The sequence below is a fragment of the Corapipo altera genome, unplaced genomic scaffold (assembly GCF_003945725.1).
Source record: "Corapipo altera isolate COAL_440 unplaced genomic scaffold, ASM394572v1 1, whole genome shotgun sequence".
NCBI lineage: Eukaryota > Metazoa > Chordata > Aves > Passeriformes > Pipridae > Corapipo > Corapipo altera.
Genome location: NW_020884873.1, coordinates 853,198 through 875,500, shown reverse-complemented (window position 1 = coordinate 875,500; position 22,303 = coordinate 853,198). Strand labels below are relative to the sequence as shown.

The following is a 22,303-nucleotide window of genomic DNA, read 5'->3' as shown; positions in this document are numbered from 1 at the left end:
TTAGGAACAGATGGACTTTACTTCTTCAGATCATCATCCAAACAAAAAAAGAAAGGTAGCAAATCAGACAGTACTGCTCTACTGACTGGTGTGCATGTGTGTGTGTATGTGTGTGTGTCTGTTGTGGTTAAAAAGACAATCAACTAAAAAAATTAATTTAAGTAACGTGCTGCAAAAGCAGAAATAGTTGTTACAGTTGGAATCAATGATAATCCTCTGCCTTGGGATTTCAGAACAATAGATGATGAAAGTGAGATGTCTGATTTGAAATTTCCACACACCTAGCTGAAAATTCTGATAATCTGTGTTCTTAAATTCAAGTGTTTGCACTGCACATTTCTCTTGCTAGAAGAAGCTGAGTAGCTACTGTGCAGCAGCAGGATGGCTCTGTTGCATGAGTGGTGTTTTCCACCACGGGAGAGCCTCTTCTTCAAATCAGTGGCGTATTTCAGAAAATGTATTGTTTTTTGTGGAAGTTTGTTTTCCTTGAGAAGGGGAGAGATAATGGTATGTTTGTAAAAGGTGACAAATGCTTCTACAACTGATGTCTGAAAACGAGAACACTGCTGTCTTTGTCAGCACCTGGAATTCCTGCATGAAGGAACCCTGGTCACAGAAGAGACTTTTGCAGTGTGGCTTTTGTGGTGTCCTCACTGCAGATCTCTGTATGTCACAGGACCATTTAGCATTTTTTTATTTTGCAAAAAGTAATTTAAGATTCCTGCCAACAAAATCACGCACTTTTATTTTACCTCCAAGTATTTCACGTATGATTACACTGATGTATTTTGTATGTAGATCAGGTACTTTGCTTCTGAACAAAATCAAACTGCCTATTTTAATTGAAAATCAGAAATCAAAGAAATTGCCTATTTGCAGAGTTTCCATAGACCTCTCTTGGTCATGTCACCCAGCGACTTTCCCAAAAAAAAGCTCCTGGTGTTCCAGATCAGGCACTTAAGTGGTTGTAGTGAAAAAAACAACAAACCTTCCATATGGTGCATTCACTTTTTTTTCCACTTAAGTTGAAAAGTTTTCTTCAACATTCATCTAAATTCATTATTTTGTGGTACAGGTCCATGTTGTGCCTTCGTCTTGCTTTTCCCCTTCCCTCCTCTCCTTGTTTAACATTAATCTATTGTATTGAGTAAAAGACAAATGATATTTCTGATTTTGCAGCATTGTGTCTTGCTGAAAAGTATTTCTGCTTAGAGATATTTTGGTGTGTATATGTATATTTCCGTGCATATTTCTACATTATTAATTCATTGAATTGAATACTTTATGAAGAAATAAAGGATGAGTCAGGTCTGTTTTGCGTGTGGCTTTGCTGTTTTGCAGATTTAACATAAATATATGTATATATCAGAAAATACTTTTGCTTTCAAGGACACTAATACAAATATAGTAAGCCTGATGCTATTGCTACTAAAATGGCAACCCAGTGATTTCCATAATCAGGCTTCCCAACAAAGTGTTTTCAGTCAGAACACTGCTCCCCTCCGGTGTCCTGACTCACTGGGTTGAGATAACTGGCTTTTGTTTGCACCCACCAGCCTTCTGTTAACATTGTTGATGTGAGAATGGTCCTTGTGCTGGACTGTGTGGGGGTGGAGGTATTTTCTGTTGAAACACAGAAATTAACTGCAGCTTATCTCCTGTTCTCATATACACAACTTGTCTAAAGTATCTCTTGAGAAATAGTCAAAACATCAGGGTAAGAAATTAAACGAATAATTATTCTTTCTTTTCCTCCCATCTCTAGAACAAAGGAAGAATTATGCACGAGACAGTGCCAGCAGCATATCCGAAACGTCACAGTATCACGTAGAGGTGAGATGAGCAGTGATGCACCAATCACAGCCTTCAGTTACCTGCAGCTTTTTTTTTTTGCCTGCATGATTTCTGAGGATACATGTGCTTGAAGGCACATACATCTTCCGAAATATCCTGCCACCCCCAGGTCACTTCAGAATAGATTACAGTGAAATGTCTCAAATTCTACGGCTTTGCCATAATGAGCTGAAATTTTAGATACAGAGGAATGTAAGCAAAGTTGTGTGTGGTTTGGCAAACGGACAGGACTTCTCAATGGGGTATCAATTCAACGTGTTGTGCTGCCCTGTCTCTGAACCTGGCTCGTTACAAAGATGAGGCGGAGCTGAATAACACCGTGCTGTTGGCAAGGCACACTGGATGATATTTAAAACTAATACTTTGATCAGATATAATCAGCTGAGGTATTAGAATATTCCTCAAGAGCTGAGCATTAACCCCTAAAAGCCCCAGTTAGTCTAATATATGGTAGTTAAATATTCTACATGCACAAATTCTTCCACAGTATGAAGTGCAGAGTATTTACTTGCTGTCTTAAGCTGCTTTGCAGAATTACTGCGTGCTGCTGTCATATTTTATTCAGGAATAAGTATATTTAAAATAGTCTCCAAAGTAAGCCTGAGTGCCTGTATGTAGCCTGTTAAGCACTTCTGAATGCAGCACCTCATTTTGTAGTCTTACTTTGACTCAAACTTTCTCCTCCTGCCATCAGGCCAATTGTCATGGGTAAAACCAAGTCTTGCAAATACCATGTATTCTGGGCTCCTTTTTTGCTGGGTTTTAAATCAGCTGTAAATTGTGAGATCATATGCAGAAGACTCTTAATTTCAAGTGCTTCAATCCTGTGATCAGCTTGCAAATGAATATGTGTGTTGCTTCTTATTGCCTGTTTTTCTTTGGTTTCTTTATAAGAGTTTTGGTCCTGTACTGGCATAGCAATTAGTACTTGTATTTGGAGTCTAAGCATTCCTGTGTGAGCAACCAGTAGAGAGATCATTTCACTTCATTTCTTTTAAATACTCTGATTATATGCAGTTTACACCTACCTTCCTCTCTGTAATTACTGAGTGCCATTATGCTGTAATAGAAGAAAGCACAGTTAATTTTATTTATTTATTTATTTTCCAGAGTTATTTAGAACACAGATGTGCAGGCATATATTACACTTGGTTCAGCTTGAATGAGTGTTATCAGATCTTCAATAAGAATGTGAAGCTGGATTTATGCTTGAATAAAATGAAATAATTTTGTGGGTTTTCTTGCATGGTTGGCATGTTGAAGGAGAAATTACCACCACCATAACGACAGGGAAGCCAGCTGAGGTGATGTTTGGGAAGTAGTGTTTAGTTTCTAGACCATTAATTGAATCTGGAGAATATTCCAAGAACAAAAGTAGTTACTATGCTACATTTCTACTATGTACCACAATAACATGACTGTCCATAAGGTACCTTAGTTAGATGCAAGCCCATCCTGGTTGCCACCAGCACACTGGCTGGCAGCCCTGGAAGAGGTGAGGACACTCCAGGTCAAGGTGGTGGTGGTGGAGGTACATCAGCAGAGTGTTTCTGGGAAGCTTCTGCTGGCACCTTCTGAATCCAGCTTGCCAAGAGAGACAGGTTTTCACTCCTGAAGAAAGCTAATTAAAACTCACGGTTTAATTCCACCTTTGATACCTGAATGATGTCAGAATATGCCTTCAAGTCTAACAGCTTAGCACAGTGAGGAAATGACAGAGGATGGCAAACAGCGAGCTAACAAAAATCAGGTGACTTAAAATGGCATTATGGACTAAACAACCTTTCTGATGTCTTATAGGTGGAATCTGTCGTATACAAAGGCACTTTTATTCATGAATAATTTACATTGCTATTTCCTGGCAGTTTGAACACTGACGCTCCTGAACAATAGGGAAAATTGCAATCATAATTTCTTTTAAATGTATGTTTCGTTCACTAGCACTTGACCACGTTTGTTCTGGACCGAAAAGAGGCAATGATTACAGTAGACGATGGAATAAGAAAGCTGAAATTGTTGGATGCCAAAGGCAAAGTGTGGACTCAAGATATGATTCTTCAAGTGGATGACAAAGCTGTCAGTTTGGTGGACTTGGAATCAAAGGTAAGATCTGTGAGTGACAGTCTCATTTTCAGAGAGAAAGGAAAAGGGAGCAGCAGAAAAATGATGTATGTGGGATTGAGGGCTTTAATTAGCTTATTATCACTTCCCCTTTTAAACTCATGCAGCTTTTCTGAGATCAGGACACTGTATAGTAAGGTGGTGTTTTGTGTTTCCTTTTTTTCTTTTCTGGCAGAATGAACTGGAGAATTTTCCTTTAAGCACAATTCAGCATTGCCAAGCTGTGATGAATGCATGCAATTACAATTCAATTCTTGCATTAGTATGTAAAGAACCAACCCAAAACAAGCCTGATTTGCATCTTTTCCAATGTGATGAAATTAAGGTAAGACAATAATGGAGATCTGCTATGACTTATTTGAATAGGGGAGATTTTATGAATTGACAAGTCCAGTGGATAAAGTCAAATGAGCTGATTCATAGAAAACAGTTCTGCACTTTTATTCTTATAAATATACCATAAGTTTAATGCACTTATAATATCAACACTACTTACAGTATATTAGAAAATGTAGTGTAGTACATATTGCAAGAGAGTGATCTAGTTTGTAAGCTGAATCCTTAGTGCATGTTCAAATACATCCTTACTATAAATACTGATTCTTGGGCTCCATAGCTGTTAATTTAGGTTTCCAAATGTGTAAAACTCTGAAAAATGTCTATGGTTTGCATTCACACTTCTGAAAAGAACAGTTTAAAATAGTTTGAGTTATCTCAAATTTATTTTATAATCTGCAATGAACTCATCTGAGTCCTGAATCTCACCTAGTTTTCCCCCCCTTTTTTTTTTCTCTTTTTGTTGCTGAACTGTTAAATGTTCTCTATATTCTCACCTCTCTTCATCTCTGCTCTGCTGGAGAGATCATGAAAGGGAAAATATTACTTGCAGGAGGGGCAAAAGAGATTTGCTTGTCTCTGATTAAAATATTATCTTCAAGTGTAAATTATTTTTTTAACATATTCTGCAATACTTCTTTATTTCCAGGGTTATAAATTTTAATTTCTGTTAGTTGTTCTCTGTAATAGGCATTTCTTTAAATTCAAATGGATAATTTCATGGGGATTTTTTAATTCCTTTGTAGTAGTTTGTGTCATTGTCTTGAAACAACAGATTGCTAAATCACCCTGTGCAACTGTTTTGAAATTGGTATAATGAGGGTGGTGTGAAGATGACTGGCTGATTGGGTGATTTGTTGCATAGAATTTGCTGTTTGGATTGAAAGTGGGATCCTGTCAGAAGTTCAGGTGGCATTATGTTAAATAATGCAGGGATCCCTTTTAGGGTCTGTTTGGACTCAGCTTCCCAGAATGCAGAGGTGGTCTCTTTTCTTCAGACTTTCATTTTTGAAGTTGTTCCTCTGTATACAAATCTATGTACAAATAAAAATGTAGAGTATATAAACATGACTTGGAAGTCCAGGATCTCCCCTTTCTTCTGAGGTATTGCTTGAGTCTCTGACCATACCCTGGGGTTTTTTTTTTCCTTACCCATGAAATTTGTCTGGTTTTGAAGGTTTAAGTCTTTCTCCATTGGCTTTTTCCTGCTTTCGATTAGAAATTACCATGAACTGCAGGAGCTGCTGCAACAAAAATTAGTTAAAATCAATACTATTTGGGGCATTCAGTATTTTCTAAACAAGAAAAATTTTAAATAATAAATATTGAAGAGTGCTGGATTAATGGAATCCTTCTGGGTTTAAGTTCCTCTGATCCCCTAAAGTTTTTTTCTATTAATTCTGTAATCTTAAGGCATCCTTCATAAATATTCTGTAGTGCAATTCATTATAGCCTGAGAAGTCCTTTAATCCAAAATTCAACAAAGTCTTCTGGTCCTAGCTGAAGTTCCAATTACATATTCCTTCCAAGAAGTTACATAGTCTTATGCATTATCAGGGTACTAGGAAAGACACGGTCCTTGTAGAGACACTGACAGATCTGGGCTTTGACAGCCTTTGTAGGAAATTAATTTGTCAGCTGAAGACATGTAACAGAGCATTCTAAATCCTACGAGAAGCCATGACCTATTTAATGCAAGATCTATTAAAATAATGCTTCAGACATGCATCAAAATTTCACTTGTGGGCCGCTGGTGGAGGCATTCTGCAGTTATGGAGGGGCAGGAATCCACAGATTAGGGAATGTTCTGAAAAAATTAATCTTCTGTTACATCAAAGAGAAATTGGAACCTATCATTATTTCTGAAAGGGAATGCTATAATGAGTTACTTTTCTAATTATGCTGCTACTATCTATAGTAGTTTTGTTGCTTCTATATATAGTAGATTTTGGTTTTTTATAGTATAAACAAAATACTTGAGACAACCAAAAATTATATATGCAGAGGGGAAGAGCAGCTTATGCAATAATGGGTGACATTAGATAATTACAGCTGTTCAGACAAATCTGGTATCTAGATTATGTCTAATGATCATGCTTGAGATTGGAGTAGTGACAAAAATACCAACTCCCAGGCTTTATTCTGTTGTTTGTTCTTTTATGTGTAAAATAGTTTGTCCCAGAACTTTTAAATAAATGTGATTTGACAGGATATTCTCTAATCTAAAGGTCCTATACAGAAGGTGCACAAGGAAATATTTATTTCCTATATCTGGATACTCTAGACAATACCTTATGGTTTCTGCTTCTGTCTCTTTAGGCTAGCTTTATTCATGAAGATATTGAAAGTGCAATCAGTGACAGCAAAAGTGGGAAGCAAAAGAAGAGGCTTGAAACACTGAGGTAAAAACCTAACTTCTTGACAATGTATAGAATCAAACAGTGTGACAGCATTCAGAAGCTCTCCAGGTTTGCCTGCTGTATTTTGGTTTTTTTTGTTTTGATTTGGGTTTTTTTAGACTTACTAATATAATTACAAAGCCCTATGTAGAGGTCTTGTTTTAATAATTTTCTCATGTTCTCTCAATTTATAGTGCCATTCTTACCTTTCCCAATTCCTCCTTAGTGATGGGAACAGCTGAGATCAAGATCACTTGCTAGAGGATGGCATTTGCATGTCTCAGTTCTGCTTATGGATCAAGTAGTTCAGAATTTAAATTAAAAACATAAATGCCCCATAACTCCAAGTAAATAAGATTATGCTAAAAGGTTTTGGGATCTGAAAATGTTGAAGCAGCAATTGAAGATTGAATAATTTTCCTGCCTGCCTGTTTAATGATGCTGAAGACTTCTTGTTTCCCTGGTAGCAAAAGCTTCTTTGCCAGTCGGAAAATGTGGGGGAAAGAATCTTTTGGGTTCAGAGAAGATTAACACAGAAATGAGAGGTAGCAAACAGAGGCATAAAAACAAGGGCAGAAATATATTAGATATTGAATGGTGATGGTAGTAGTTGGAATGTTAGTATATAGCTGCATTCTGATAATATCTCTCAATATTACTTACTTTTGTTTTCAGATAGAGAAGTCTCTGCTGGACAAAAATCATTAAATAAAATTGCCACCATTATGTGAATGAGTTTATAACAGTTTTGGCTATCTGCTAAATTCTGATATGCAACTTATGCAATTTTCCTGGAGTAAGGGACACTGCTATAAAAACAGAGCAAAAACTGAACTATGTCTAGCTTTATTTGCATTTTTAAAATCGGATAAGCAGACTTGGCTGTTTGTGGGATCGTAGCAAACAGTTATAAGCACGAAGAGGCAATCCAGAGGGATTCAAACACACTGGATGTGCTGGGAAACTAATGAGGTTTAATTGGGAAAAGAATGTGGGTCAGTACATCTGTTGGGACAAATAATCTGAGGTATCAGTCTCTGAGGGCTGTGAGGCCAAGAGGTCATGGGTGTGTGGCAACTTAGTGCTGGTTACTCCCTGTCGTGTCCTGTGCCTGCTGGCACTGGGTCACAGAGAGGGACCCTCCTGCCTGACATGACATTGTTGAGTTGCTGCAAGGTTATTAACAAGTGAAAGGGCGGTGGAGGAAGGAAAGTCAAAGGAAATACTTTGTTGTTGTTGTTGTTCACTGTTGAAAGGCCAAGCAGAGTCTGACATTTTATGGTGGTCTTGTTGAATGCCGTGAATGAGATGGGATGATAAAGACATGAATTTAAGGTGAAGATCTTGCTTTTAAACAGAGGTGTGGAAAAGGGAGAAGATGGGGGTCTGTATGACAGGAGCTGTTGGGATTTTGTTATCTCTTGATATCAAGCTGCAGAATGGCTTCAAAGACCTCTTTGTGGTATTAAAAATGACAGTAAGAACTGGAAAAGTGGAAAAGTGCATATGGGAATGTGGATACATTTGTATCAAGGCAAGATGAATAGGTCACTGTTACAAAAAAGAAAATCATCCAGTAAAGTGGTTTTTGTTGGTAGAGTTTTAAGAAAAAAGGTTGTTGATGACTGGTTAGATTTAGGGACTAAATACTTGCGATGGCTGAAAGGTAACTCCTAATCTTCTAATTTTCTTTCCCACAAAAGGCAAGTCCAGGCAGTACGACTGCATATGGGGGTAAAAATGGCACCTCCTTAACCCAAGCCACTGAGTTCACCCATGTAAACTGGCAGGTCTCATCATGTCCTTTGTCACTGCTGGGGGATTTCTCAGGTGGCAAAGGTTTGCTAACCCCATCATGGAGTGGGTTTCTTGCTATGTTTAGTGTATTTACACATCGTGCTCTTGAGTAGTGCTTACTTGGCAGGTCTGCAGCAGAAGATGTAGGGAACCAAACAGGTGTTCCAGTTAGAGGCCCTGAGGCAGCGACTCAGGCAGAGGCCTCTGAGATAATGCAGGAATCCACTAAAAGACCTTGGGCAACCTGGGAAGGAGAGAAAAGAAGCAGCAAATTCCTGTGAAGGAATACCTGTCTTGGGTACCTGCACTTAAAGATAAAAATAAGACAGAGAAAACTATTTTAGGCTAACACCACTTATAGAATATATACCAGTATATATTTAGCAATAGTAGTGTGTTATTAAAAGGTTTGAAAGAAGTGTGTAAACTTAAAAAATAGATCCCTGTGTGCCTTCTTATCTGTACCTTAGAAATCAATTTGCTAAGTGTGATAAAAGTATGTTATTGTAAACACTGGATGCCTTTTTCTGCCATTTATGCGGGGACGACAAGGACGAAGAATAAAGCCTCAAACTTATAATGCAGTCAGATTGTCTTTCTTAACAACTAAAAGACATCCAAAAAAGTGCAAAACTGCATTAAGACAGATTTTTAGGCGTCGGCAAGAAGAGATCCTTGCAAAGGTCTTCTCTGATTAAGCACTAGAGAAATAGAACGTTTTTCCTTCAAGTGTCACTGGCGGGCTCTCTCCTCTCCCTCTAGAATGATCTCCAAAGCTGACAGTGCCATCCCTCCTCCGCCACGGGCTCCGGCCCCGGTGCCGCCGGGGACCATCACCCAGGTGGACGTGAGGAGCCGCGTGGCAGCGTGGTCGGCGTGGGCTGCTGAGCAGGGCGACTGTGAGTATGGGGTGGCAAACAGCTGTTCTGGGCACTGGGTTTATGTGGTGCTTGGGGAGAACGAAAATAATTTAGAAAGATCCGCTTTCATAAAGATCGCAGCAACCGAGTGCAGAAAATGGTTGTACAAGGTCAGCCCTCTGCCCTCGCTGAGAGCAGATATGATTATTCTCTGAGTCTGGTTTGAGATGCCCCGAGCCACTGTCCCCTGATCTGGGGAATGAGATCTGACTGTCATAATCTGACTTGTCATTTACTTGCATTTATCCATTTTCTGAATGTCTATTCAGAGCTGCTTTTGTTTGTGCTTAGCTGGGTGGGGGTGTGGGCTACTGATTTTAACCTGGGCTTTTTTATGAACATGGTAGCATTCACAGAAAAGAGTACTTTTGGAACCTATCATTGTTTCTGAAAGGGAATGGTATAATAAGTTACTTTTCTAATTATGCTGCTACTATCTATAGTAGTTTCGTTGCTTCTATATATAGTAGATTTTTGGTTTTTATAGTATAAACGAAATACTCGAGACAATCAAAAATTATACATGCAGAGGGAAAAAGCAGCTTATGCAATAATTAGATGTTAACTTTCATAACATCTAATGGTGCTCTCTTCAGTAATAGGGAAAGTGTAGGCCACATATTTTGGACAATTAAAGACTATAATCAGGGATTAAAAGGTGACTTGTGCATTATTTATTTGTAGCACATTTATCTTTATACCATATCATTTAGTCTATATGACTAAACTGGTTCTTCTTATTTTTTTTTAAGTTGTTTTTTAAAACCTTACCCAAGAAATGCTGTAGCGTTCCCAATCGGTTTGGATTGGTTTTGTTTGGTGGTTGTTGGTGGGTTTTTTGTATCTCTAAGGGAAACATATTTTGATCAGATTTGTTTGAAAAAGTTCTTCAGAAAGAGTAAAGTTTCTTCTCTAAAGCAGACTGATAAGGTTAAGGTGAGGTCACATATGGTTTGTTTGTTTGTGTTCTTTTAATAATAGATACTAATTCTATTACTATTAGAAGATCTTGAAGTCTTTATTATTTTTGGTTTATTAAGTTATATCTGTATCACTTAACAAAGTTCACAACTATGCAAAGAAAACAGCTGAAAATGTTCAGAGCAAACTGAAGCGTTAAGAATTATTTAATCTATGTATCTACAGTATTACATCTATCTTGAGTAATGGCTAACCTGTTCTTCTGCTTGACTTCTCACCACAGAAAAGTTTTATTAGTTTGTCAGGTGTTGTACCGGACCAGTTGTGGATCTGAGTTCCTGCAGTTCCTTTTATTCTGCTCATGCAGATCTTTTCTAAAATGCATTTACTGAAATCCCACCTGTTCACAAACACAGTGCAGCACTTAGTGTAACTTAAAAATGCAAAACTTACAATTTCTCAAAACATTCACCTTGTTGTTTTCAAACAAAAGTCACCGACTCTGTCCACTGTGATTTGTGAGTACTGGTTCTATCACATCATAACCTCCCATTTCAATGTTGCCAGAACTGGTATTCCTTTTTACTAATTGCCTTTTACATCAAAATTGTTTCCAAAACTGTGACTGCACTCTTTCTTGCTTACTTCTGCTGGAGAAGCTTTCAGCATATTTTGCAAAATAGGGTGATTCCTAATTATGTTGTATTTATAATCTACCACTTTGTGCTGAAATTTTTTGATTTTCAGCGTCTGGGGTTTACTTCATTTATGCAGTTAAATTGACTGAAAGCACAGACTTAGCTACTTTGTGAGACTTATCAGGATCAGGCATTAGGGTACAGGACTTCCAGGTTATGTGGAGTCCTTGCAAAGTGAATGGTACAAAGAGTTTTGTCCATCTTTTTTTTTATAGTTCTATGGTTTAAAGCATAAGCTATATAGAAAATATTATGTACTAATATACTAATTCCACATATATGGATGTTTTATTCTCTTCTTCCCTTTATTGCAGTTGAAAAACACAGACAGTACCATGAACATGAAGAAACAGCAGAGATGATGGCAGCCAGGATTGACAGAGATGTTGTAAGTGAGAAACTACAAATGTCTGTTAAATTTTGCAGCTCTACTTTGTGAGAAGACTTTTTCCACATAGTAAATTCAGTTCTGGAGAAAAACTTTCCAGGCAGCCTCTGCTTGTGTGGTAGATCTAGAAATGAACAAGTGGTAGTTCCTTTTCCTTAATTTTGTTCTTTAAACAGAAAAAAAGCGTGGGGGAATGACAACATATTGAATGTGATATAAAGTTTTCTGCTGTAAAGAGCTGGAAATACAAATTGTGATTTTTTGCAGTAGACGAGTTTTAGCAAACTGTATAAGGAGTAAAAAATTCCATCTGTTTAGTGGGACTTGGATATGTGTAATATCTGGAAAATAAACATGATCATTTCTGGAGACAGGTGGACCACGTTTATTTCTAACCTAAAATTTTCTTGCCTATAAGCAACAGCACTGGGTGTGTGTGTGAGATCAAATATTGTCCCATTTGTCAGTTGTAACTTTCTACTTTTCCACTCTCAGCAACATTCAGAGGGTCTTGAGAAAAGCATGTTGGGACCTGCTGAATTGTTACCAATGTGTTTTCCCCAGAGTTTCATTCATTCTCATCCACTTTCTCTTTTAAATCAATTCTTCAAAGAGTATTTCTCTACAAATAGCTTAATTTGTAGGGAACTTCACCGAATAGCTTAACAGTTAGTACTAAAGGACATTATGCAGTTATACCCTTTAGGTAAATACTGTCCATTCAAATAATTAGAATTTTTTTTCATGTGCTGTGAGAGAGAATGTAATGTGTGAACAAATTGTGTAATTGCAATCTGAACTTAATAATTCTGTTGATCGTATTTTAAAAATGTCCAGTGACCCTAAGCTTTTAAAAAAATTAGATTTTAAATGCTTTACATGTATGTAAAGTTAAGAACACAGTGAATCTGAATATGGAATGTTCTAGCATGAAATTTGTTCCAAGGAAGCTGTTGGTGTGTGAGAGGTCTGGATGTTTCAATTTCTGGAGTACTTCTGCTATATATTCTGTAGAGAAACTGTTGCTTTTCTTCCACAGCAAATTCTGAACCACATTTTGGATGACATAGAGTATTTTGTTACCAAACTTCAAAAAGCTGCTGAAGCGTTTGCTGAACTTTCAAAGAGGAAGAAAACTAAGAAAAGTAAAAAGAAAGGACCTGGAGGTAGGATTTCTCACTGCAGGCAATTCAGTTTCTCTAAGGATCACTGAAGTAGCCAGCAAATGTGTCTTTGTGTTGCTTTTTTATCAGTGTGGTAATTTTTTTTCACTTTGAGCACATAAATTCCTATGGAGTATATTCTTAGAGGAAATGTATAAAAACCACTTGCTTGAAGGCAGTGGGAAGTGACTAAATAGAGGTGTGACCACAGAATATGCTCCTTGCTCTGCTTCTGTATTTAGAAAATTCTGTAAGTTGGTAAATTTATTGTTTATGTATATGTTTACTGTATCTGAAATATTGATAGAAGTTATATACATATAAATGGATATATAAATATCTCATTTTGTTCACCAGAGGGAGTTCTCACTCTCCGTGCAAAACCACCACCTCCAGATGAATTTGTTGATTGCTTCCAAAAGTTCAAGCATGGCTTCAATCTTCTGGTAGGTGACTGCTCATGGATATGTTGGTGTGTGACATGCAATAAGTTTTTCCATGGGAGAGCTGATGCTAAGTATAACCTGATCTTTGTTTTCCCTGCCACTACAGATTGATTTGGGTGTCAGTTTTGCTGCATTTGCTTATGGCTTATTCCACTAGTTTGGAGGGAAAAACTCAAATTATGGGGAAAGATGAAGAGAAGGAAGAATCAGTAACATGATGAATTTGCCTTATAGTTATTTTTAAGTTTTCTTGGAGGTTTCTGCTATTCCAGAGAGTCTGAATGCTTGTGGTTGATGCACTTGAGGGAGCTGCAGAAGGTTATTTTGTCTTTGGGAGTGCATTAATAAAGTTTTCTGCCTAACCTTCCTGTTGTCTTGACCATATAGAGAAACATTCTGGGACCTTCAGTGCCCTACAGCTGCCAACCATGCAGAGGTGGTCACACCATCCAGGGAATTGTGAGCCTGAGTCTGCATTGTCTTGGCCTCCACTGCTCTTTCAGAAGGAGCAACCCCACAAGTATTCTCTGCAGGAATGCTGATATACCTGGAAATGTAATCTTGTTTGGTCCTTGGCTGGCACACAGGGAGATAGCTCAGCTGAGACTTGACTGGTCTTGGACTTTCACCTTTTCCCTCTCCATCCAAGGCTGATCTGAGGCAAGATCAGGGCTGGCCACCTGTGGCCTAGATTGGCCTTTGAGCTTTGGGGTGCTGCTCCTCAAGTTCCCTACACAGTGACTAGATGAGCATATTTCTTTTTCAGCACTGTTGAGTTTCTTCTTTTCCTGGTTCTTTAAAGCCTTTTACTTAGGAAGTTTGAGTTTGAATCATAAAAGAATTTCTAGGAACATCTGTTGGGATCACAACTCTGTTGTGTGTTTGCCAGCATCACCAGCTGTGGCCTTAATTTGCTTTTATTGAGCTGTACCCATCAGACTCTCTGTGCTTGTTGCCATCATTACCACAGGGCCTTCTGGGCTCAGAACGTTCCATCCAACAAATTGCTGCTGCTTTGTAGGTTCTCAGTAAGCAGAGATGCTAATTCAACAGCCTTCCCTGGCATCTCCTCTCAAGTGGGAATCTCCTATTCAAGGGAGGCAGCAAGTGGGACACCTTCAAAGCATTTACTGTCAGATACTGACTGTTCCTTCCAATTGCTGGGGAGGCTGTGCCAATGGGGAAAACTGGGCTTGTATTCACTGAGCCAAACCAGCTTTTTTCTTCCTCCTAGGGAATGAATTCTGATTGCTAGGCTCTGAGAGATATTTAGAAATGTTAAGAATGTCTATTTTTTAAAAAAACCCCTTTATCAAGTTCTGTGATTCTGACCTTAAAAGGTTGCTGTTCAGAAGTGGGATGGATGTCTTGGAACATGCTTGTCCTCATCACTAGTGCTTGTAGTGTCCATTTTTTCCCATTCTTCTGCCTTCTACCTTTACATTCATTTTTTACCCAAGAACAATCTGTTCATCCTTGGAATCTTTATCTTCTGTGCAGGAGGAAAGCAGTTCTTGTTTTGGTGCTCAACAGTATCTAGGACCTGGTTTCTAATGTTGCCCTTGAAGAGTTGTGCTGTAACAGTGCTTTACTTCAGCATCATTGCAGGAGCCACCAAAAGCCTCAATTCCACAAAAGTTTCACTTCCTGACGCTTCATGACAGACATGGAGAACTGTATAAAATGCAGAATTTTGTTTAAGAATAAAAGGAGTAGCTAGAAGAATATTATCTTTACCAGTAGAATGGAAACTGTTTTAAAACCCCATGTTTTAAAACCCCAAAGTTTCTAGAAAATGCCTACCATCTGTCAAAAAACTATACTGGGAGTAAGTTGTAATGACTGAAGAACAGAATATAGGAAGTTATTGGAAGTAAAAACACATCCTCCTCCTTCCTTCATTTGGAGGGAAATGCTGGAAGGCTAGATGTAAAAGCAGGACAAAGCTAGCCAAAAGCAGTTTGAGGAACAGATGGCAAGAGGCAGTAAAAACTACTATAACTTTTTAAAACACATTCAGGCATGCTTCTTATCTGTGGAGCCTACAAGGCCAGTGGGTGATATGTAAATAAAAGAAATGCTCCAAGAAGCTATATCAGTGACTTTTAGTATTTCTTCTGAATTTTTTATATAATATCATTATTGTTTTTTGTGTGCATGTTTACTTGGAAAAGCTTTGATACTATGTTTTTTTGAAAACCATTTTTTATTGACGGGGCACAAGAGATTATCAATTTCAAATTGAAGAACTGGTAATGGCTTAAAGGACAGCAAATCTAAATAGCAAATTAAAGGCGGATAGAAACCCTGTTTGAATGGGCACCATTCATCCATCTATTAAAAAACTAAGTCAGCAAACCACACAGTATGTTATCTCACCTCCTTCAAACTACCTTTTTTCCAGAGGAATAGAAGTGGAGAAGGTAATGCTGATAATCTTTAAAGTCATTCCAAGGATCTGAGGCAACTAGATATCTCTGAGATACCTGCACACGGGGTGCAGTTTGTAGGAATGTGTGTTAACATGAGGAAGAAGCAAACATGCACCTTGCAAAAAACAAAATAATGTCTTCAGATCCACCTCTTCTTTGATCTTGTTCCTTTGGTTTTCCAAAACATATCCAGCAAGGTTGTACAGTTCCTAAAGAAACTGAGCTACTGTGGGGTTGAATGTAGCTTCTTGGATACTTGTAGCTTCTTAGATACTTACTTAGTGAAATAGAAAACAAAATATAGGGCAAAAATATTAGTTCTTGAAGTGCAGTAAATTAGCAGTGAAGTCCCACATGTGCCTCTGCAGAGGCCATGGCTGTCCCACGTATTTACAGGTGTTCTGGCAAAGGGGGAGCAAAGTCTACAAATGTAGAAATATCTCATAATAACAGATAAAGGGACAGATGACATTCAGTATTGATAACATGATAGTCGTGGACAGGTGAGGAAAAATCTCATATATAGAACAAATCAGAACAAAATGTTGATGTAATAGAGATTCCTGGGAGAAGGTCATCTGTTTTTAATGGAATCAACCAAGAAGATGTTGAAAAACATCAGGGAAAAAAAGACAACAGAAAATTAACAAATAAAGAGCATCACTATGCCGTTATGTTCCCTGACCTTATTTTGTTACCAGTATAGCAAAATTGAACATGCAGGGAGGACAAGAATGCTCAAAGGAATTAGGTTAACTTGGAAAAGTCCAAACTGAGGAAGAACATAATAAATCTGTAAATGGTTATGAGCATCGCTGGAAAACGCGAGGGCAGAAGGGCAGCTCAGTTTTTATTTGGAAAAGAACTTGCAGAACACTAATGAGAGGTGTCAAATTTCCAAAGGAGTTACTGCTTCACAAAGCATGTAATTCAGCTGTGGAACTTCTTGTTTTGCACAATAGGTGCTACAATATACATGGATTCAAAAAGAGTTGGATGAATGAGCACTTACACTTCAGACAAAACACTTGGTTTAGGACCTGCGACCTGACCAGGGATGGCCATTATTATGTAAATTATTTATTGTCATAATAGTTAAATGTTTCTTAAAATATGTAATTTTTTCCATTCCTTCAGGCTAAGTTGAAGTTCCATATCCAGAATCCTAGTGCAGCTGATCTGGTTCATTTTCTCTTTACCCCACTACAAATGGTAAGCTTTTACGGTTTTCTCAGTGTTTTCCTTCAAAACTCGTGTATTTATATGCTCTGTAACCTTTTCAAGGAACATATCTCAGTATGAGGTTTTCTTTAGGAAATAATTTTTATCCTTTTCTGCATATATGCCCATCTATTAAATATATTTATTTAAATATCTTTAGCTTTGTGTTATGCTTTGCCATTATAATTTTTAATTAACAATAAAAAATGGCGATATTCTGCATAATGAAGGAAGAGAGTTGAAAACACGACCATACGTCTATTTAGTTGAATTATGTGTGGCTTTGATCAGTAAAGCAAAAATAACGTTGCCAAAAGTGGGTCTAAATAAAAAATGGTTGGTGACCAGAACAGCAACTCTTCAGCAATAAATAGTTTAGTTAATCTGCAGGACATTCAGACACTTTGGCAGCACTGTAGGCACCATGTATTCACAGTAACTTCTGTACTCACAGTATGTATGTTGTTTGTATTCTTTTAATCCTTGGATTTAGGTGGTACAGACAACAGGAGGTCCAGAACTTGCTGGTACAGTACTCAGCCCCCTCTTAACAAAAGACACCATAGACTTCCTGCGATACACTGTCACCAGTGAGGAGGGACAGTTATGGATGTCCTTGGGTGACACGTGGACCAAAGCCAGGTGAGGAAAAGTCTTTGCACATTTTAGAGAAGATCTCTAAAATCAAGTTTACTGACATGCTCTTAACCAGGTTATTCAGCCCCCAGTAAATTCAGTATTACTTTGTTAGGCTTTGGACTCTTTAGAACTGCTCCTTGAAGTTTTTAGAAAGGAACTGTTTAGCTTCACTGGGTTTGGGGATCTCAAGGAGAGAGAAAATGCAGACAGATTTTTTTTTTTTTGTCTGTGATCCAGAATCTCTTGACATAACCTTTTGCAGTAATTTTTTTTCTGAACTGTCCCTTGCATGTGTCCTGTTGTTTTTCACCATTATTTTTCCAACGCATCCATCTGGACTTCATTAAAAATCAGTTTGAAGAAGCTGCAATAAAAAGATGACAAAATATTAAAGAATAGGATACAGATGTCTATTTTCAATTTCCAATAATTATTACAAGTTAAAAATCTGCAATGCCTTTACTTCTTTAAAAGCATCTTAATGCTATAAAAATGTTCATAGTTTTAAAACAATATTTATTGACTGAACTGTGCTACATGTGTGTACGTTGTGTTTAATGGATATACTAATATTAGGCTTAGCTGAAAGTTAACTTCTGTATGCATGTGTTGTTTTTGAGGTAAGTATATAGTTTGAAATTAGGTGAATTGAACATGCAAAAGAAAAACTTTAAAGTATTGAAGTGCATTTTGACTCTGTAATCTGTGATGGATAAGTACATTTGATGATGATGAAGTATGCTATCACTTGGGCTGGAAATGCATCATGTGTTTTGTGTTTATTCATCCTTGCTTTTAGATTTCAAATTGGAACATAAATGTCTACCAGATGGATATTTTTTTTTAAAGTAATTAACCAGATGATTAAAAACTGCAGAGTGTTTTGCTGGTAAGAAAAGCTGCATGAAAAGCCCAAGAGCATGGAGTGAGAAAAATCATCAGAGCAGGGAGAGGGACACACAGGACTTTCCCTTGGTCTCACTCTGCTGCAGCATCAGGAATGTCCAAATTTGTCCTTTGGGCCTATTATTTTGCCTGCTACTGCAAAATGAGCTGGAGACAGGAAGAGCAGCTCCTTGTGGTTGCCAGAGAGCTTATCCCAGCAAAGCTTATCCCAGCAAAGTGCTTGCCTTTGCCTGCCTCAAGCTCTGCAGGCTTCATAGCAGTCTGGGGGGAGACTGGCAGTGGAAATCACCTCATGGCATTGGAGCCCCGTGCAGGGAAAATGAATCACTGGGTAAAATAATGAGCTCCTTGTCTTGGGAACTACCCTCATCCATTCATTTAAGTCCATCCTGAAAAAAGGTTAATGGAAAGAGAAATAGCTCGTGTTGGGTAGTGAAGAATGAAGCATTTAGAATGTAGTTGGTTGACCTGTGCAGATTAGAATTGATGCTCTGACTGATCTCAGTATCCAGAAGTACACTGGGTTGGAGTGTAGTAGGAGAGGTGAATGATACCACTTGAGGGTTACTGACCTAGCTCAGGCCCTGCTAACAGGCTAGGAATTGCTGACTGCCCATGTGACTGGAAGCATTTGTCCCTTAATTTTGAGCAGTGTCAGCAATAAGCCTACTAAAAGACTGTAATGTACATTCCCATTCCTGCTTCCACCATGAAGACAAATTAATGTATATTGCAGGATGGAGTGTTAAGTGTAGTACAAAGGCAGAGCATGAAAGCATTCATTTAGGAATTTTGTATTAGGACAGAGAATGCTAATGAGACTCCGAAAAAGTAGTGCAGTATTTTATAAAGATCAAACTGGACTGTAAAACAGCAAATGTGGTGATAGTTCATGTGTCTTGGAGCATGTACAGTTGGGTGGTTTCTTTTGTCAGTTACAGCTATCTAACTTTTTGGTTTAGGTGTAGCTAGGCCCCCTAAAGCTTCCATGCTTCATACCTGCTTTCAGGAGTTCTTACAAAGCCATCTGTTTCTTTGAAGTCTTTTGTCTGGTGCTTTCACACAAACAGAGCATAGCAATATTTTTCCCCATCTCACTGTTAAAACAAATCCTAGATTTGTTTTGATTCTTCTAATGCCCATCCTTTGTTACAAGACAGAAGTTTGTTGTATTTTAGCATTGACATGTCCTTAACAGCAGGAGCAGTTTCTTTCTTCAGGGCGCTGCAGGGAGGGCAGTTGTGGTAAATAAATGTTTTCTGCTGATTTTCTGTGTTCTAGCACAATTCTGCCTCTGCTGTAATCCCAGCCTCTCCGCTATACTAATAAAAATTCTAAAGCATTTCAATTTTCAGTAACTTATTTAATGAGTATTTATATGGCCCTTGGTACTGATCTCTGATTTACTTTTCATGCAGAGCCGATTGGCCCAAAGACCATTTTATTCCACCTTATGTCCCCCGTTTCCGAAATGGTTGGGAGCCTCCTTTGCTGAACTTCATGGGAGCTCCAAAGGAGCAAGAACTCAATCATTTGGCTGAGTCTGTGGCAAACGTTGCAGAGCAGCAGCGAAAGCAAGAGATGAAAAGGATGTCAACTGAGGTAGGTCACTTGGGACAGTGCTCTGTAAATTAGATGACATCAACTGCTTCCTTCATAAGGAAGGTATTCTGTGATACTGTTGGAGTAACCATCCTCTGGCATCTGCTGCATCAGTGCAAGCTCTTTACACTTACATTAAAGTTGTATGAAACCAGATACCCATTCAACCACCAAAAATGCTGTTAGGAAAAATTTAAGGCTTTTGCCTGCTGCTCTCCTTGAACTTGGGAGGACAGTCCAAGCCCCTAAGGTTCAATTTGATTTGGGGCCTCTGCTATCAGATCCCATTGATATTTTGATCATATTTACTTCAGGCAGTATTTGAACCAGAGTGCTCTCAAATGTGCTCCACATGCACAGGCATGCAGACTAAATGAAATAAACCCCCCTTTTTTGTGGAATATTGGACTTAAACTGCTTCTTCATAAATGTGAAATTGAATATTCCTTTTAATTAATCTCTTAGTACTTGCAGTACAGTGGAAGTATTCAGAGGTGCTATCAGGGTAATACATACAAGTAAAACCTGCCATACCTTAATTTAGGCCTACTTCTGAAAAATAACTGCTGACTAGGACAATTATTGTACAAAACTTTTCCCAACCTTTTTTTTCAAAGGAATGTGGTGAATTTAGCAAAAGTTAGCTTGTTCTATTTAGAGCATGGAAGCATGCACCACAATCTAAAGCCTTCAGAGAAACTAGAGAGCTTTTACTGACCAACTTTATAGTCAGCCCCTTTGTTTCTCAACCAAGACTCTATCCCTATTTTTTCAGTAGAGTTGGTCAAAAAATGAACTTTGCTTTTTGTGAAAATTTTAAGAGTATATGTGGATTTTCTTGCTTTTAATTAACAAAGAAAACCATTGCCTTTTTAAAGATATAAAAATTTTCATTTTGGAAGATTTTTTGGGGGGAAGATATAAGATTTAATTTAATTTTTTTTGTTTATTTTTCTATGCTGATCTTAGTTTAAATCAAGTGTTAGCTAGTCCAAGGTCCCCTGGTAGCAACTGTGACATTGAAGTGCACTTAAGAATTTTTTAGGTTCACTTTACAGGTTTTGTCTATCTTCCTCAAGCAGTCTACACTAGTACCATACTTGGAGTACATTTTTACACAACAATACTGGATTTTATCTTAATTTTGAACTACATATGGTTTTATATGCTAGTAAAAATTACATTTGGAAGAATATTGAGGGGAATGATTATTGGCTGTTATGGGATGGTGTTTTCTTGCAGAGCAATTCTCTTATTGGAAACAATAAAGGCACCCCAGCAAAAGTTTATCAAAACTGCCTAGTCACAGTAAAACTTTGTTTTCACGAAAATCTCAGTCAAAAAAAAAAAGGTCTACTCAGCTATAGAGACAAACAAATTTGGTAAAAAGTCTGCCAAGCAAAGGAGGATAACATGGTACACATCTGATTAAAACACTTTTTGGCTTTATGCCTAACAAGATATACAAGAAGAAATGTGCCAAAAACTGAGTTACTGCCGATGCTTCATTTTGAGCAAAAAAAGCATTTAGTAAAATTAATGGGTACAACAATGTGAAATGTAGCTGTTGCCATTGCTGTCACCTCTTTCCCTAGTCACCTCCCCAGAAAATCTCATTGAACATTTTTTCATTGTTCCCTGCTGCTCTACATTTCCATGCGGAATTTTGTTTAAATTGTGCTCCTTCTAAATAACAACAACAACAACAAAAATAATAATAACAGCAGTATTGAAACTTTTTCACTAGTACTGAAAAGAGAATTCTGATGATTCTAAGAATTTCATTTATACATATAATAACCTAAACCAAATTTGAACAGGGAGAATATATTGAGGTATTTTAATTGCTTGTGTTTCGAGGAGTAGATTTCACTCTTTTTCATGGTAGTAGGGCTGGTTGCATTGGTAGTTGTTTATGCCAAGTTAGTCTCTTAATCTTCAAGACACACACACACACGCACACACATACATATATATATATATATATATATATATATATCCCAGTTCATTGAAGCTGTTTGTGTGCCTGGCTCCTGGGATGTCAGGCCTTAGTTTCATGACTGTCACTGGTTCCTGCAAGGTCTTGGACAATTGATTTAACCTTGGTACCTTGGCTCCCTGTGCCCATGCCTCCTCAGCACATCCCTAGGGGGAAGAGCACACAGAGCTGCTTAATAGCTGTGAAATGCTGTAGGTACTCAGCTGGAAAAAGCTGCATGAGTGCAAAATGCTATTTGGCTGCAGCAAAAAGGCCACCCTGGCGTGGCTGATACCAGAATAATTATTCTTCCTTAAGTCTGCAGTAACAACTTATTTAATGAAGAGTAATGATGGAAACATAAGATGAGAATTTAAGTGTTTGTCTCTTGCCACCAGTTGGCCTTGTGTCTCAGTGTGGCATTGATCTCCTGAGGACCACAGCTACCTGTGGAGAGCTGTGCTGTGCTGGGGGTGGAAAAG

At 37.9% G+C, this 22,303-nt stretch overlaps 1 protein-coding gene across 5 annotated transcripts in view; it reads left to right on the top strand.

Moving 5' to 3' along the window:
- The window catches only part of EPS8 (epidermal growth factor receptor pathway substrate 8), a 136,051-nt gene that overhangs the window by 88,168 nt on the left and 25,580 nt on the right, over positions 1 to 22,303 (top strand). For all 5 annotated transcript variants that reach the window (XM_027653708.1, XM_027653700.1, XM_027653717.1 and 2 more), the window contains 11 exons: positions 1,766 to 1,833; positions 3,796 to 3,957; positions 4,151 to 4,300; positions 6,631 to 6,713; positions 9,270 to 9,406; positions 11,361 to 11,434; positions 12,474 to 12,600; positions 12,955 to 13,043; positions 16,613 to 16,687; positions 17,190 to 17,338; positions 19,660 to 19,843. In XM_027653708.1, coding sequence (XP_027509509.1) covers positions 1,766 to 1,833; positions 3,796 to 3,957; positions 4,151 to 4,300; positions 6,631 to 6,713; positions 9,270 to 9,406; positions 11,361 to 11,434; positions 12,474 to 12,600; positions 12,955 to 13,043; positions 16,613 to 16,687; positions 17,190 to 17,338; positions 19,660 to 19,843 — 1,298 coding nt within the window. The remainder of the gene's footprint in view (positions 1 to 1,765; positions 1,834 to 3,795; positions 3,958 to 4,150; positions 4,301 to 6,630; positions 6,714 to 9,269; positions 9,407 to 11,360; positions 11,435 to 12,473; positions 12,601 to 12,954; positions 13,044 to 16,612; positions 16,688 to 17,189; positions 17,339 to 19,659; positions 19,844 to 22,303) is intronic.